At 27.4% G+C, this 16175-nt stretch overlaps 2 protein-coding genes across 3 annotated transcripts in view; both read left to right on the forward strand.

Annotated features, from left to right (window-relative positions):
* Positions 1-1006, forward strand: LOC136079742 (uncharacterized). The gene is made up of 3 exons (XM_065796026.1): positions 1-287; positions 541-676; positions 825-1006. The coding sequence occupies exons 1-3, from the start codon at positions 141-143 to the stop codon at positions 956-958; spliced, it is 417 nt and encodes a 138-aa protein (XP_065652098.1). The 5' UTR covers positions 1-140; the 3' UTR covers positions 959-1006.
* Positions 1007-10924: 9918 nt separating this feature from the next.
* Positions 10925-16175, forward strand: part of LOC136079743 (sterile alpha motif domain-containing protein 3-like) — a 7084-nt gene continuing 1833 nt past the window's right edge. Inside the window, exons 1-5 of one of the 2 annotated variants that reach the window (XM_065796028.1) lie at positions 10925-11441; positions 11525-14759; positions 15145-15381; positions 15468-15582; positions 16012-16175. The exon at positions 16012-16175 is cut by the window's right edge and continues 4 nt beyond it. In XM_065796028.1, coding sequence (XP_065652100.1) covers positions 15158-15381; positions 15468-15582; positions 16012-16175 — 503 coding nt within the window. In that variant the 5' untranslated portion in view covers positions 10925-11441; positions 11525-14759; positions 15145-15157. Of the gene's footprint in view, positions 11442-11524; positions 14760-15144; positions 15382-15467 lie in introns of both variants that reach the window. The other variant, XM_065796027.1, reaches the window with a different exon arrangement.

Genomic DNA, 16175 nt, shown 5'->3' on the forward strand with positions numbered 1-16175 from the left:
AAAAAAAGTTAAGTGGGCTGTGTAATACAGCCAAAATTAAATGAAGATTTCCAACAATCATCAATAAAGAATTTGTATTTAGAGTTTCAGATGCCATGCTAATGAAACTAGATTTGTAGCAGCAAAATCAGCTTAAAATTATGGAGCGATTGGACAACATGGAAACACAGCAAAAAAGTGTTGCTAATGATGTGGGTGCCATAATTACAATCCCACGCAGAGATATTAGGTGTTTTAATGAAGAGGAGGAAATTCTCAGAGCAAGTTCTAGTGCTATGAAAAACAAGGTAAAAACATTAAACTTTCCAGGAGTATATTCTATATATTATTAAAATAGGTGATGACCACAAATAACATACAACGTAGTTGTATGTTATTTGTGGTCAACTCTAATGAAATAGGAATCTATTATGCTCCTTCTGATGATTCAAGTAATGTTTCTTGTAACGTTAGAATATCGTGTTTGTGAAAATGTAAAGTTGCAATATAATTTTTTACGGTATTAGGTTTTAGAACTTATTAGATTTAACCATTTTTCAGATCACTCAAATCAAAGCCATTGGTGGTGCAACAGCACGCAAAACTGTCAAAAATGTTTTAAACCAGTTAATGGTGCCACAAGTCCAAAACTTAATTAGTAAAGATGGATTAAAAGGCAAGCTTAAGTGTATTAGAGGTTAGGCAAATTGTATTGTGCATTCCTAAGTTGAATAAAAAAAACAGTTAATTTTTTATTTACATAAAAAAATAAAAAATTGTTTATATAAAAATCATTTCTGTGTTCAGAAGACTAACAATTGCAATTTACTTTTTTGCTTGTTTAGAAGGCTTTGTATCCGAAAGAACCGGTTATGATGCCGCAACTATCGAAGCCCTTCTTGGCGATTTATTAAAGCGCGCGTTGCCGCAAGTAAAAATAGTTAACGATGTTGAAGTTCATGAAGTGGAAGCAACATAAAATTGTTGCTTTGTATATTTATCATTTTGAAAGTAAATAATTTTTACAAATTTTAGTTGTTTTCTGTTTAGCACACCTTTTTTATTAGCATTTGAAATTCTGATCAGAATTTTTAAAATGATATATATATATATATATATATATATATATATATATATATATATATATATATATACACACACACACACACACACACACACACACACACACACACACACACACACACACACACACACACACACACACACACTGTCAAAGATATAGTTTTATCTAGACACACATATATATCTAATTAGACTAATCTATCTAGTTAGACATATTTTGAAAAATATTTCAGACGTCCATGGATGTCTAGAGACGTCCAAAATGGACGGACGAATGCCGTTTCATTTAGTCGTCTATTGGACGCCTTATGGATGTCCAAAATAGACTTCCGTTCGTCTAATTTTAGACGTCCGAAACGGACGGACGAGTGTCGTTTCATTTATTCGTCTTATGGACGTCCGTTCGTCCAATTTTGGACGTCCATCGACGTCTTATGGACGTCTGCGTGCCCACTGGGAGTGGAATATCAAAACACATTTTTTTACTCGCACTTTACTTTAGTAAACAAACTTTATTTTTTTAAGCAAACAAAGAAAACAGACTAAAGTATGTTTTTAAAGAGTTTTGACAGTAGATCTATACAGATGTATACTGTAGGCAAAATACTCGTTTAATAACGTCAAGAAGAAATTGAATAAAAATAACTTTTCATTTTTTTTTTATTTAAGTTTTATTCACCAAGCATTCTAAGGTTCCTTAACCTAGCATTTTGAAGTGGTATATAAAGAGTAAAAACGGTATGTGAACAAAACATTTAAAAATAGACTCAGCAATCAAAATAATGATTTTATGAAGAAATTTAAGATTTTCTAACCAAAATTGGAAGCAGTACAACCTATAATTTAACCTAACATTCTGAGGTCCCTATTGAAAAAAGGTATATCCTAAATAGACTTATGAAATCTAAAGACATGAAAATGGTACCCAAAAAAACTGAACCTTTTTAGCATTTTAACAGGAGTATTTTGTCAACTCTTAAAAGTAAAAACTAAGTGGCTGCCCAATTATTTTGTCTTAACTTTAAAAAATATTTATCATTCTGAGATCCTTTTACCTGTATAAGATAATGTTATAATACAAAATATTTTATTCTTTATATACTATGTACTAAAATTAAGTATAGATAAACAATTAAAATACTAAAAATAGATTAATAAATTTTATGTCAAAGAGATTCATTCTTTTCGTGCAACCATCTCTTGATGTTTTGCTATGATGTTTTCCTATATATATATATATATATATATATATATATATATATATATATATATATATATATATATATATATATATATATATATATATATATATATATATATATATATATATATATATATATATATATATATATATATATATATATATATTTATATATATATATATATATATATATATATATATATATATATATATATATATATAGATATATATATATATAGATATATATATATATATCTATATATATATATATATATATATATATATATATATATATATATATATATATATATATATATATATATATTATATATATATATATATAATTATAGTTAAAAACGATAAAGAAAAAACTTTTTATTATGGAACTTTAAGTTTCATGCCTAACGGCAATCATCAGCCATATATTACAAAATTAAAAATTAAACGTTAAATTACAATTAGAATTACGGTGGCGTGAGTTCTAATGACTCCATGGAAACACAATTTTAACGTATATGTAAATTTAGTATAACGTGACGTAAACGTGACGTAAACCAACCAGGATCAATCTTCGGTATCAAAAGAGGAGATAAGGAACTTATTTTTGTGCCTGCACTTCGATATTATTTCGCTTCTTGTATTTAGTAGGTTTTCTCCTCTAAAAAAAAAAAGTTTTTTCTTTATCGTTTTTAACTATAATTATAAATCGCTCTGTTTAGAAATTTATATATAACCAAAATAAATTTCCTAAATATTGAGCACTTTTAAACGAACAAGAGTTTTGTATTATTATAATACAACACTAAATCAAACGATATATATATATATATATATATATATATATATATATATATATATATATATATATATATAAATATATATATATATATATATATATATATATATATATGTATACATATAATTATATATGTATGTATATATATATATATATATAGATATATATATATAGGGCCGGTGTCATGAAATAAATTAACCCCCATAATAAATTAACTCCCGTTGCGTAAAAAATTACCCGGGGAGTTAATCTATTTCGAAATAGATTAACTCCCCTTGAAATAAATTAACCCCTGTCGGCGAAACAAATTAACTCCCCATAATATATTAACTCCCTTGGAACAACTTATACGAATTACAATAAAAGTTTTAACTTGATGTTTTCAAAATGTGTTGTTTTTAAATCTGTTATTTAGTTATTGATATGGGTATAAATTACATTTCTACTATTATAATATCATATATTAATAGTGGCAATATATATATATATATATATATATATATATATATATATATATATATATATACATATATATATACATATATATATATATATATATATATATATACATATATATATATACATACATATATATATATATATATATATATATATATATATATATATATACATATAAATATATATATATACATATATATATATATATATATATATATATATATATATATATATATATATATATATATATATATATATATATATATATATATATATATATATATATATTTTTATATATAAATATATATATACATATATATATATATATATATATATATATATATAGAACCCTGAGATGTTGTCCGAAAGTTTTTTCGATATTTTGTTGACAAAAAGTAAAAATTAAAATGCAAGACCGGAATTTTTTTTTTTTAATAATGATAGACTGCCTGCCCCAACCAAACCCTCAGTCGATGTAGCAGCACTCCCTTGCGGGTCAGGCTATTTGTCAGTCGATGTAGCAGCACTCCCTTGCGAGTCAGGCTATTTGTCAGTCGATGTAGCAGCACTCCCTTGCGAGTCAGGCTATTTGTCAGTCGATGTAGCAGCACTCCCTTGCGAGTCAGGCTATAAGATAGTCGATGTAGCAACACTCCGCGCATGATTTACAGTAAAAAAAATAAAAATAAAAACATTTTATTAAAAAAATAAAAATAAAAACATTTTATTAAAAAAAATTAAAATAAAAACATTGTTTATATTGTTAAAAACATTCAAAATGTTATAAAAACATTCAGAATGTTTTTAAAAACATTCTGGTCAATTAAATTTGCGTTTTTGTGGTTTTTTTAAAAAACGATTAATTTGTAATTAAATTAATGGTTTTTACTTTCGTCCAACACGGAAATGTTGGACGAAAGTCAAAAGTAATTAAAAGTGACGTATGTGTTGGCGTAAGAATCACTTTTTTCCTTCCGCTCTTCCTAAAGCCAACAAACTATAGAACTATATATATATATATATATATATATATATATATATATATATATATATATATATATATATATATATATATATATATATATATATATATATATATATATATATATATATATATATAGGAGAAGTGGGGGCACAACAGCTCCCGTAACGTTTAGATTAATGGAGTATGAAAATAAAACGGCGTGCGTTTTTTTAACAGAGTATTTCGATAAACACATCATTAAGCTCTAAATAGCTGCAATTAAGAAAAAAATAAAACGGTTTTTGAAAATGTTATATCACAAAAATTAGACTTAGCAAAAAAAAACGGTTGTGCCCCTATAGAGAGGCACAACCGCACCCTAATATATATATATATATATATATATATATATATATATATATATATATATATATATATATATATATATATATATATATATATATATATATATATATATATATATATATATTAACTGCCGCTCACGGAAGCTAGGACAAAAAATATTTTTTCAAACGAACAATATTAAAAAGTAATTACGTTATAAAATTATTTACTTATATTAGTAAAATTTATGTTTATATAAAAATAAATCAAGTTAAATAAAATTTGTATCAAAAAAATTCTAAATTAAGTTATTTTAATGTAAATATATTAAAATAACTAACATTTAAAATAACATAAATTTTACTCACAAGTAAAAGTCTCATCATTTTAAATAAATAAACAGAGAACGCAGAAACATATTAAAGGTCACGTATGAACCTGTATTTTACATTATCAACTCAAATCTTTTAAGTTTGTCATTTAACAAGTATTACTATTGTTTACTGTGTTTTTGCAGATATTTTGTGTATTTTGTGTTAGTGTTTTAAAAATTTCAAGTGCAGAAGTTCAAAGGTAAAATTAATAATTATTTTTTTAGTGTAAATTCAAAATATTGAAAAAAATATGCCTAAAGGTAAGTTAATAAGTGTTGAAAAAAGGACAGCAATACTCACTTTGCTTCAAGAAGGCTATACAGTTAGAAAAATAGCTGAAAAATTAAATCTGAGTAAATCAACAGTTAGCTATACGATTCATTGATATTGAGAATCTGGAAGTTTGGAAGAAAGAAATCGTCCAGGTCCTTCTCGCATAACAACAAAAACTGATGACCGACGTATAAAAATCATCAGTAAGCGTAATCGAATGTTAACTGCTCCACAAATAACAGCTATTTTCAACTGTAATCGAGAAAAAAAAGTTTCTGTCTGTACAATCAAACGAATATTGCAAAAAGCTAATTTGCATGGTCGTGTTGCTATCCGAAATCCATATCTACGAAAAGTTAATCGAAAGAAGAGATTCCGTTGGGCACAGCTCCACAAAAATTGGACGATGGATGAATGGAAACAAGTACTCTGGACCGATGAGTCAAAATTTGAAGTTTTCGGAAATAAGCGAAGAGTTTGCGTTAGAAGATCTGCTGAAGAAAAAATACTAACTCAATGTCTGGTTCCAACAGTAAAACATGGTGAAGCCTCTGTGATAGTTTGGGGTTGTTTCTCTCTGGATAGAGTGGGATATTTGCATAAAATCGATGGTATATTGAGAGCAGAAAATTATAGAGATATCCTGGAAACGAGTGCAATCCCTTCGGGACTTCGATTAATCGGATATAATATTATTCTGATGCTTGATAATGACCCTAAACATACTGCATTATTATGTAGAAATTATTTAGAATCAAAAAAAGCTGAAAATGCATTACGTGTAATGACCTGGCCTCCCCAAAGCCCAGACCTCAACCCCATTGAGTTACTATGGGATGAACTGGATAGAAAAATTAGAACTGTATGTCCAACATCAAAATCTCATTTATGGAACATTATAGAACAGGAATGGAATAATATTCAAAAAGAAACAATCAGAAAATTAATTGAAAGAATGCCGAGAATAGTTAAAGCAGTTATTAAATTAAAGGGTGGTTTTTGTGACGAATAAAAAATTTAATTATTATAATGGTTTTTGTACATTTGTATTACATAAAACTGACTAATAATACATTTTATATTGAAAATGTATAAAAAATGTAATTTTTATTAATATAAATTAAAAATTCTATAACGTAATTATATATTAATTTTGCTTTTTCGAAAAAATATCCTGTCCTAACTTCCGTGGGCGGCAGTGTATATGCTGTGGTGGTTCGGAGTTCGACTCCCACACGTCCCTGGAAGTACCGCGCTCAACATAGTTTCTCCGCGCAGCAGTCTTGCTCGGCAAGGTTCGTGTTTCGGAGTTAAAAGAGTTGAGAGAGGGTTGTACCACGAATAACAACTAAAAAAAACAATAAAAAAAAAACGAAAAAACACAAAAAAATGAGCAGCCTCCTCGACTGTAGTGGCCCTCCTCGGGCCTTGGGGAGGTGAATAATCTAAATTATATATATATATATATATATATATCTATATATATATATATATATATATATATATATATATATATATATATATATATATATATATATATATATATATATATATATATATATATATATATATATATATAATATATAGTATATATATATATAATATATACATATATATATATATATATATTTCCAACTTTAATTAGTGGCTTGTTGGAAGCGAAGATGTTTAAAAAATATATATATATATATATCTATATATATCTATATATATCGATATATCTATATATATATATATCTATATATATCTATATATATATATATATATATATATATATATATATATATATATATATATATATAATATATATATATATATATATATATATATATAGTATATATATATCTATGTATATATATATATATATATATATATATATATATATATATATATATATATATATCTATGTATATATATATATTATATATATATATCTATATATATATATATATATATATATATATATATATATATATATATATATATATATATATATATATATAGGGAAGTGGGGTCATAACAGCCCCCGTAAGGTTTAGATTAATGAAATATGAAAATAAAAACGACCTGTGTTTTTTTATTAGTGTATTTCAACAAACAACAACAACAAAAAAAAGCTTTTAATATTAGCAAATTTAGAAAAAATTGCAACAGTTTTTGAAAATGTTATTAAACAAAAATCACAAAAATTGCTGGGGGTACACTTTTCGTGGTACAATTTCTGCAGGTGTATCATTTTTTGTTTCTACAGTCTTGTCAACTGTTTGAGCGTTTTTTCTTTTTTTAGTTTTTATAACCATCTTTTTTGCCAGTTCCGCTTTACATGGTAAACTGGTGAGTATTGCTGTTTTGCCCTTTTGGCATTGTTTGCGAGTTTGCTGAGTTTTCTCATTTGAAATACTTACAATTTCTGCAGGTGAAGCAATTGTGATAGAAGCCATAGTTGACGAAGACGAAGTTTCTGATTCAGAGGAAGATGTCAGGGATAATTCTTGCAGTGAAATAGTTTGTGTTTGAGACTTGGTAGTTAGATTTGGTATTGCTGAATCCATGATTAAGTGGACTTATTCCAGTCTTTCTAAAACAATTTACAGCCGTCAACATGTTAGCAGATTTCATATAAGCTATTCCAAATAGTTCTGGAATGCGATATTTGATCACAACTCTAGGATAATGTGTAAGCAGCCAAATACAAACTTCGCTCGAATAGTTGCTACTAAATGGTGCCATGAAGGAGACATCTAGTGGCTGCAGATGGTGTGAACAATGTGGTGGAAAACAAATAACAGTAACACAATTTTCACGTGCTTTCATTATGAACTCCATATTTTTTGTATGTGTTGCATGAACATCTTATAATAGCAGTACAGGCCTTTTTTTGGATGGCATTACAAAGGACAGAAAATGGTCAAACCACTTCAAAAATATATTTGTTTGCATCTAACAACTAGGGTGATATGATGCAATAGTACCCGGAGGAGTACTATTTTTCGATAATATTAACATTCTTGGGAGCTCTAACATGGGGGAAAATAATCAGGGGGGCACGTATATACCAGAGGCACTCATACACATTTTGATTGTTATGATTTTCCCTCGTTCAGCTGATGTTAGAGTTCCAACTTGTTTTTTACCCATCTTCGCAATTACTTTTGACACTTTTTTTGGTAGTGAAGAAATTCCTGTCTCGTTAACATTATATATATTATTTGGAGTTATGTTATTTTCATCTATGCTTTTAGTCAATAGTTCAAAAACTTTATTCACAACAGGTCGGTTAAATCCCATTGGTCTAGCTCCAGAAGTTCCCTCTTGCATACGCACAGAAAAACCAGGATTGCATTTTAAAATGCTTTCTGCCCACTGGTAGCCTGCCATTCCTGTTTTTTTGTTAAAGCTCTTGTTCTTTTCAGCTAGCTGAAATGCCAATTCTCTCAAATCTTGTAAAAATTGTAACTGGAAACAAGCAACTCTCTAGAAAAATTAGGTATTTAGCTATCTCTTACTCATGCTTAAGGTTAAAAACTGATTTAAAATTCCCAAGTTTTTTTACTGCACAACTACTTAGTTCTACACACCCTTGCTGAAGTCTTTTTATTTTATCTCGAAGTGTCGTTGTTGGGATACAAAACATTAACGATGCCTTCTTATACCCCATTTCCTTCTTTATTACTTATTCAATAGCTGCTTTCATTGAATTTTCTTCCCAGGATTGTCGATGAGTTAGACATTTGTATTTTCTAACCATATTAGGTAACTGTATGCACAAAATAATAATTTTTTCTCTATCAAAGAAAAAATATAATAACAATATATAAATACACAATATGTATCTATATATCTATATATATAAATATATATATATATATATATATATATATATATATATATATCTATATATATATAAATATATATATATATATATATATATATTAATAGAGTTTATATAGCTAACTAGTATATATTAATATATGTATATTTATACATATATATATATATATATATATATATATATATATATATATATATATATATAAATATATATATATATGATATATATATATACTTATATATATATATATACATATATAAAAGAGTTTATATAGCTAACTAGTATATATTAATATATACACACACACAAATATATATATATATATATATATATATATATATATATATATATATATATATATATATATATATATATATATATATATATATATATATATATATATATATATATATATATAGAGAGAGAGAGGAGAGAGAGGAGAGAGGAGAGAGAGGAGAGAGGAGATAGAGGAGAGAGAGAGAGAGAGAGAGAGAGAGAGAGAGAGAGAGAGAGAGAGAGAGAGAGAGAGAGTATAGTATAGTTACTATACTATACTATAGTATAGATATAAACACTATAACCTTAAACATTATCATTAGCAAAAGAGAATGGTTTTGAAGTATTAGTATCAAAACAATAGTAATAGTAGATCAAAACTTCTACTAATACTATTATTCTACTAATACTATTGTTTTGATCTCCTTTTTATATATAATATAACAGTTATAAAGTAACTTTATTCAACGCTTACTAAATATTTATATATTATATATTTTAATATATATAATACTAAATATATTTTAAAAAAATTTTAAAATAGAATACTTGCACAATTTTGTAGATATAATTATAAGTTTAAAAATTATTTAAAACACGTATTATAGGGGGTTAATTTATTTCAGTAGGGGTTAGAAATACTTAAGCCCCAGGTTAATCCATTTCGCTATATTTTAAAATAATTTAACTCCCGGGGTTAATTTATTTCGAAATAGATTAACCGGGGAGTTAAAATGTTTTAACCGGGAGTTAACTTTTTGGGGAGTTAATCTATTTCGCGTAACCGGCGCAAGTAGGAGTCAAGTAGGGAAGGGGGGGGGGGTGCCATTACAACTTTTTCCGACTTAAAAAAAAAAGTCCTCGTTTTTTAAAAATTGCCAACTGTCTTATCGTTTTTTAAAAACGTTTTTAAAAAAACGATAAGGCAGTCGTGGTCTTTTTTCGGTATAATATAAGTTATATACCTAATTTAGTTATACTTAAAAAAGAGGTTGTTAGGAAACCGTTAAAAACGATAAAACGTTTCATTTAGACATAATAAAAAACAATAAATAACGTTTTCAGAAAAACGCCCGTTCATCGCTTCATATGGACGTTCAAAATACCAATAAAAAACGTTTTTGTTGGACCCTTAAAAACGGCATAAGTTAAAATTGGCATAAGTGCGAACTGGCATAAGTGCCAGTTCGCACTTATGCCAGTTCGCACTTATGCCAATGTTTGCAAATTCTTTTGGCGCACTTATGCCAGTTCGCGCTTGTGCCAGTTCGCACTAAAGCATGGTTTCCAATAGTTGTAGAAATGTTGTGCAACAGTTGTGCGTTTATGTTGTACAACAATTGTTGCCGAGATTGGTTTGATTCTATTTCCGCAACCTTTGTTTTACAACATAAATTTTGTTGTACAACCGACGTTTAGTTGTGCAACTTACGCAAGAAAATGTTTCCATTATAAAGCATTATTGTTGTACAACAGTTGTACAACATTTCTACAATTATTGGAAACCAAGCTTTATGCCAGTCTTTGCAACTGCTTCGCACTTATGCAGATTCGCAGTTATCAAATTCGCACTTATTCAGCCTCCTCATATTTTGATATCCGCATGTTTGTTTATTTAAAAAAAGTAGGGTTTTTAAGCTTTTTTTAAAAATCTGGTTTGATTTCCTCAAGAAAGTTATTTTTTGTTATATACATATATTTATATAACTAATATAGCATACACATCAACATATATAGTCTATATTATAGAATCCCTTGTTACATTTATTAAATGGGAGAATATTTGAATTGGAGCGTTGAAGATGTTTGCTTATACTTAGAAGTAAATGGACTCCCAGAACTTAGAAATAAAATAATTGGTTAGAATTTTCATTTTTTTGTCAGTCAATTCTAATACTATGAATTTTTTAATAATTATTATTTCTTTTTTTCCTTAATTTAGTTTTTTGAATTCAAAAAATATGGCAGCAAAAAATAATGTTGTTTGCTTTACATGTTCTACATGTGGTGTTTGTAAATATTCAATGCAAAAGTATTTAGAACATATGCATATTATGCATGAACATACAGCTGGCTATGTTGTAGTTTATAATATTGATGGCTGTACTGCTTCTTACAAATCTGTCAAATGTTTACGTGAGCACATGCGAAATAAGCATAGTTCTACTTATTATAATTCTCAAGCAACTATAAATGAGTTTAATGTTTCCACTTTTGAAGTATTGGAAAGCCAAATTTCAGAAAATTTTATTGACGAAAGCAACTCTGATGACTTAGTAGTTGGTATAGCTAACAATAATTTAGATATATTTCAAGCTAATTTATCTATTTCCCCATTAGACAAGTTACTAAGCAGTTTGCAGAATCATTTTGCTATGTTTATTGTTGGAATAGCAGAGAAACACTCCATGCCATCTGTTGTCCAAGATGATGTGGCAAATGAAGTTCAATCTTTTTTAACATATTATAATAACAGTTTCTGTACAATATTAAAAGAGCAATTATGCAAAAACTTTGTATCTACTGACAATTTAGATGAACCATTGAACAGTCATTTGCTTTAAGATCAAGCTTTATCTGTTGTCAATTCTAGAAAGAAAATTATTGCTTTTAGTAAGTCTAAATTAGGCCTTATTTTACCAATTGAAATAAATTTGTGTTGTATAAATGATATTGAAAAAAACTCAGCTAATATTGAAAATGTCATTAATAATGAAACTTTCAGTAAAAACAAAATATAAAAAAAGAAACTTTTCAGTATGTTCCTATATTACCATTGCTTAAAAAGTTAATTGAAAAAGAAGAAGTATGAAGTTCTATTAAACGAAATTTAGAAAATGACCATTCTAATAAAACATATTTACTTTATTCATATTCAGATGGTTTTATTTGTAATAATCATAATGTTTTTAAAAATGACAAATATGCTTTAAGACTTCATTTTTATATTGATGAATTCGAGGTTTGCAATCCTATTGGTGCTCATTGCACAGTGCACAAAATTTGTGCATTTTACTTTTATCTTGGCAATATCGAAGAAAAATACATCTCAAGGCTTCAAAATATTTATATATGTATTCTTGTAAAAGAAAAATTAATTAAGAAACATAAAACATACAAAGAAATATTAAAACCGTTAATTCAAGATTTAATAACATTAAAAAATGACGTCAGTTATTGTTGATGGGCAGCCAATACAATTATTTGGAGGTTTGGCAACAATCTCAGCAGATAATATGTTGTCGCATGCAGTTGCTGGTTTTCGTTGGGTTTTTAATTCGGGTCTTTTTTGTCGTCAGTGTATGACTTCGTATTCAAACAAAAACAAAGTTTTTGTTTGAATACGAAGTCAGAGTTTGATACAACAATTCGCACTCATGAAATGTATCTATGCCACCTGGAAGCTATTTTAGGTCCTGGTAAGATTTCTTCAAGTATGTATGGTGTTGAAAGACATTGCCCTTTTTTAGATTTACCTTATTTTAACATTTCACAATCTTTTCCACCTGACATAATGCATGATATGATGGAAGGTACAATTCCACAATTAATCAGTTTATTGTTATTAAAACTTAAAGAAGAGAAGGTAATTTCTATACAGCAAATGAATAAAAAGTATCTTTCGTTTGTTGCCATTTATGATTGGCAATCATGTGTCAGAGTCTAATACGTACTGGTTGTTGTATCTACAGCTCCAAGAAATAGCTGATTACATTTTTGCTCTAAAAATTTCCAAGGCTGTATTGCCATATGTGCAATTTTTAGTAGAGCACTTTTTGCAGAATTTTGTTGAATATTTTCCAAATAATTTTACACCCACGTTTTATTTTATGCTTCATTACACTAGACTTATTAATGATTATGGGCCACTACGATATTTATGGTGTATGCGTTTTGAAGCAAAGCGTTTATATTTTAAAAAGTTGGCTTCTACAATTCGAAATTTTAAAAACATTGCTTACTCACTTGCAAAACGACATCAGTTGCGGCAATGTTGGGAGATAGCATCATTAGATTATTTTCATGAAAGCGAGAAAACTTATAATCTTTGTTCTATAACATTTGATAGTTTAGCAGCTTGCATTCAAGAAAAACTACTGACTAATTTTGGTTGCATTGTTACGGATAATAAAGAAACAGTCTGGAAGTGTAGTACTTTTGTTAGTAATGGAATCCAGTATCATGTTAATGATACAGTAATTTTAACTTTACATGCTGAAGAAATTCCATTGTTTTTCAAAATTTATCATATAATAAGATTTTGACATCACTGGGTATTTTTTGGCAAATTGCTTGTTTGTGATAAATACTCTGAACACTTGCATGCATTTAGAGTTAAAGAAGAAGAAACATTGACACTGTGCTTTCCATCAGATGTTTGTGATCACCAATTACTTGACGTTTATGTATTGCAAGATAGTTGCTCTTATATTACACTTAGATACTGTTCTTTTTTATAATATCTATTTTTATTTTAACAACTTTGTTGCTTGTGTAATAAAGTTTTACTCTGGTGTTTACATTTTTTAGTTATTTTACTTTTAGCTTTAACTTTAAATTAATTTCATTTAAATTCTATTAAATTAATTAGTAAATATAATAAATATAATTAGAATATTGTAAATAGCGGGAATCCCCATTTTTTAAATTACTCATTGTAGTTGGATGATTTGTAAATATCTTCCAGATATTTACAAATCAGCTAGAATTTTTTATATACAAATTTGAATAAAATATTATTGAAATTAAACTTGACCAACTCTCAATTCTTTGCATGTCATTGACAGTCAGTTATTTTTTGAGTTAACTGGCAACAATGTGATTTTACTAGGTTGTTGTTAATCTTATGCTTGTTATCAAAGCTAGTGTTTTCTAAATTGTTTATTGATACTACAATTTATGTGATTGTTCTATAAGTATATCATTTGAGTGTGATGACCAGTAATGTGGTGCCCAAAATAAATTTAGTATAAAGTTACATTAGAATAATAACACATATGTAACAATTTATACAAGAATTTCATTGTAGAGGAAGATATTGATAGAAAAACTTTGGTGTCGTTAACAGAGTCAATGGTGTCAAGATTATGCCAGACAATGCGTAAACAAGTCATGCTATTGGAGATAATTAACAACCTTTAAACTCCATCTGCACCACCACCAATCAATAATTTTAAGTGAGTTAACAACTTGATAACTATTATTTTACTTTTTTTAATTTGTACTTGATAAATTGTTGTTATAGTGCATCCAACACCCTATACTTTCAAAAATAGATCTGTCTTTATTCCTAAAATTTTTCTATTGCTTCTCACAAGGGTCTTGTTGCTAATTTTAGGACTTTGCTGCCCCCCCCCCCCCCCCCACAATCTTATTTAATTTTAAAATTATTTAGCAGAGTTGCTTGTGAGAACCAATAGAAAGTGTTAAGAAAAGAGACAGATCTATTTTTGCAATTATGTGGAGTTGGATGCACCCTAATTGTTGTGATTGATGTTTGTTCCTATTTCCTAGGTTGTAATTATTCTTCCAAGTTGATTAAAATAGACAATTTTTTTTTAGTAATTTAGAAGTTATGAATGACTCACAACCAATGGTACAATGTAATGATTTAAACAACGTCCAGTCATTGATTAGAACAATGAAGCCATGGCCATTGCGCTATCAAATTCCTATTTTGCCCCCATCAGTTAATGCAGCACTAGATGCCAAAGATGGTTGCTTTCTTCAGTTTCATAGAAACAGTTGCAGGAACCAGCTTTTGCAATGTTTATATGATGATATAAGTAAATATACCATGTAAGCATCAAGCTTTTTCCCTAAAATTTACCAAGTTTTTACAACTAAAATTTTTGTCATAACTAATCTTCAAGAGTTTTCTATAGGTACCCCTCAAGTACTCAATATTCAGATGTGCTTGCGTCCATTCAGAGTAAATATCCCTACTTCAGTGATTTTCCATCAAGAAATAATTCTTCTCCAAATCAGTTAGGTGTCTGTGTAGGTTTTTTTTTTTTATAATTGTTATTATTTTTTTTATTAATTTATTAATTGACAAAGCAGAGTGTACATACATCAAGTAAATCCCACAAGAAGAGCCCACAAGGAGTAGTACATTTAAGGACTGATTTAGGGAGAACAGGCAATGAATATATAAATATATATATATATATATATATATATATATATATATATATATATATATATATATATATATATATATATATATATATATATATATATATATGTATGTATACATACAAACATACATACATCAGGGGCTATTCTAAACAGTTTTCGACAGGCATGTGTCAAGTGTGTGTGTATACATATATATACACACACACTTATAGATTTCTAAATTTATATTTTCATGTTTTAAAAATACATTTCTTTCTTTATATCTGTATGTTATCCTATAAATGACAGCCATCACTGTTAGAAAGTTTGAAGAATAAATTCAAGAAAGAACGAGCCCCTTTGATACATTTAGACATAGTTGCTGAGCACAAGACAAAATTTGGACAACAAGGTAGAGGGCGCAAAAGAAAGGAAGATGCCAATATTCAATCCAGTACTAGGAAAGTTAGAGC

This window comes from Hydra vulgaris, chromosome 04, assembly GCF_038396675.1.
Source record: "Hydra vulgaris chromosome 04, alternate assembly HydraT2T_AEP".
In the NCBI taxonomy this organism is placed as follows: Eukaryota; Metazoa; Cnidaria; class Hydrozoa; order Anthoathecata; family Hydridae; genus Hydra; species Hydra vulgaris.

What these genes read in the sequence shown, in the direction of transcription:
- LOC136079742 (XM_065796026.1), top strand. Translation starts at nt 141, where the DNA reads ATGGAGCGATTGGACAACATGGAAACACAGCAAAAAAGTGTTGCTAAT. An exon ending in CTAGTGCTATGAAAAACAAG is followed by an intron (nt 288 to 540) that starts GTAAAAACATTA and finishes ACCATTTTTCAG; the next exon opens with ATCACTCAAATCAAAGCCAT. An exon ending in CAAGCTTAAGTGTATTAGAG is followed by an intron (nt 677 to 824) that starts GTTAGGCAAATT and finishes TTGCTTGTTTAG; the next exon opens with AAGGCTTTGTATCCGAAAGA.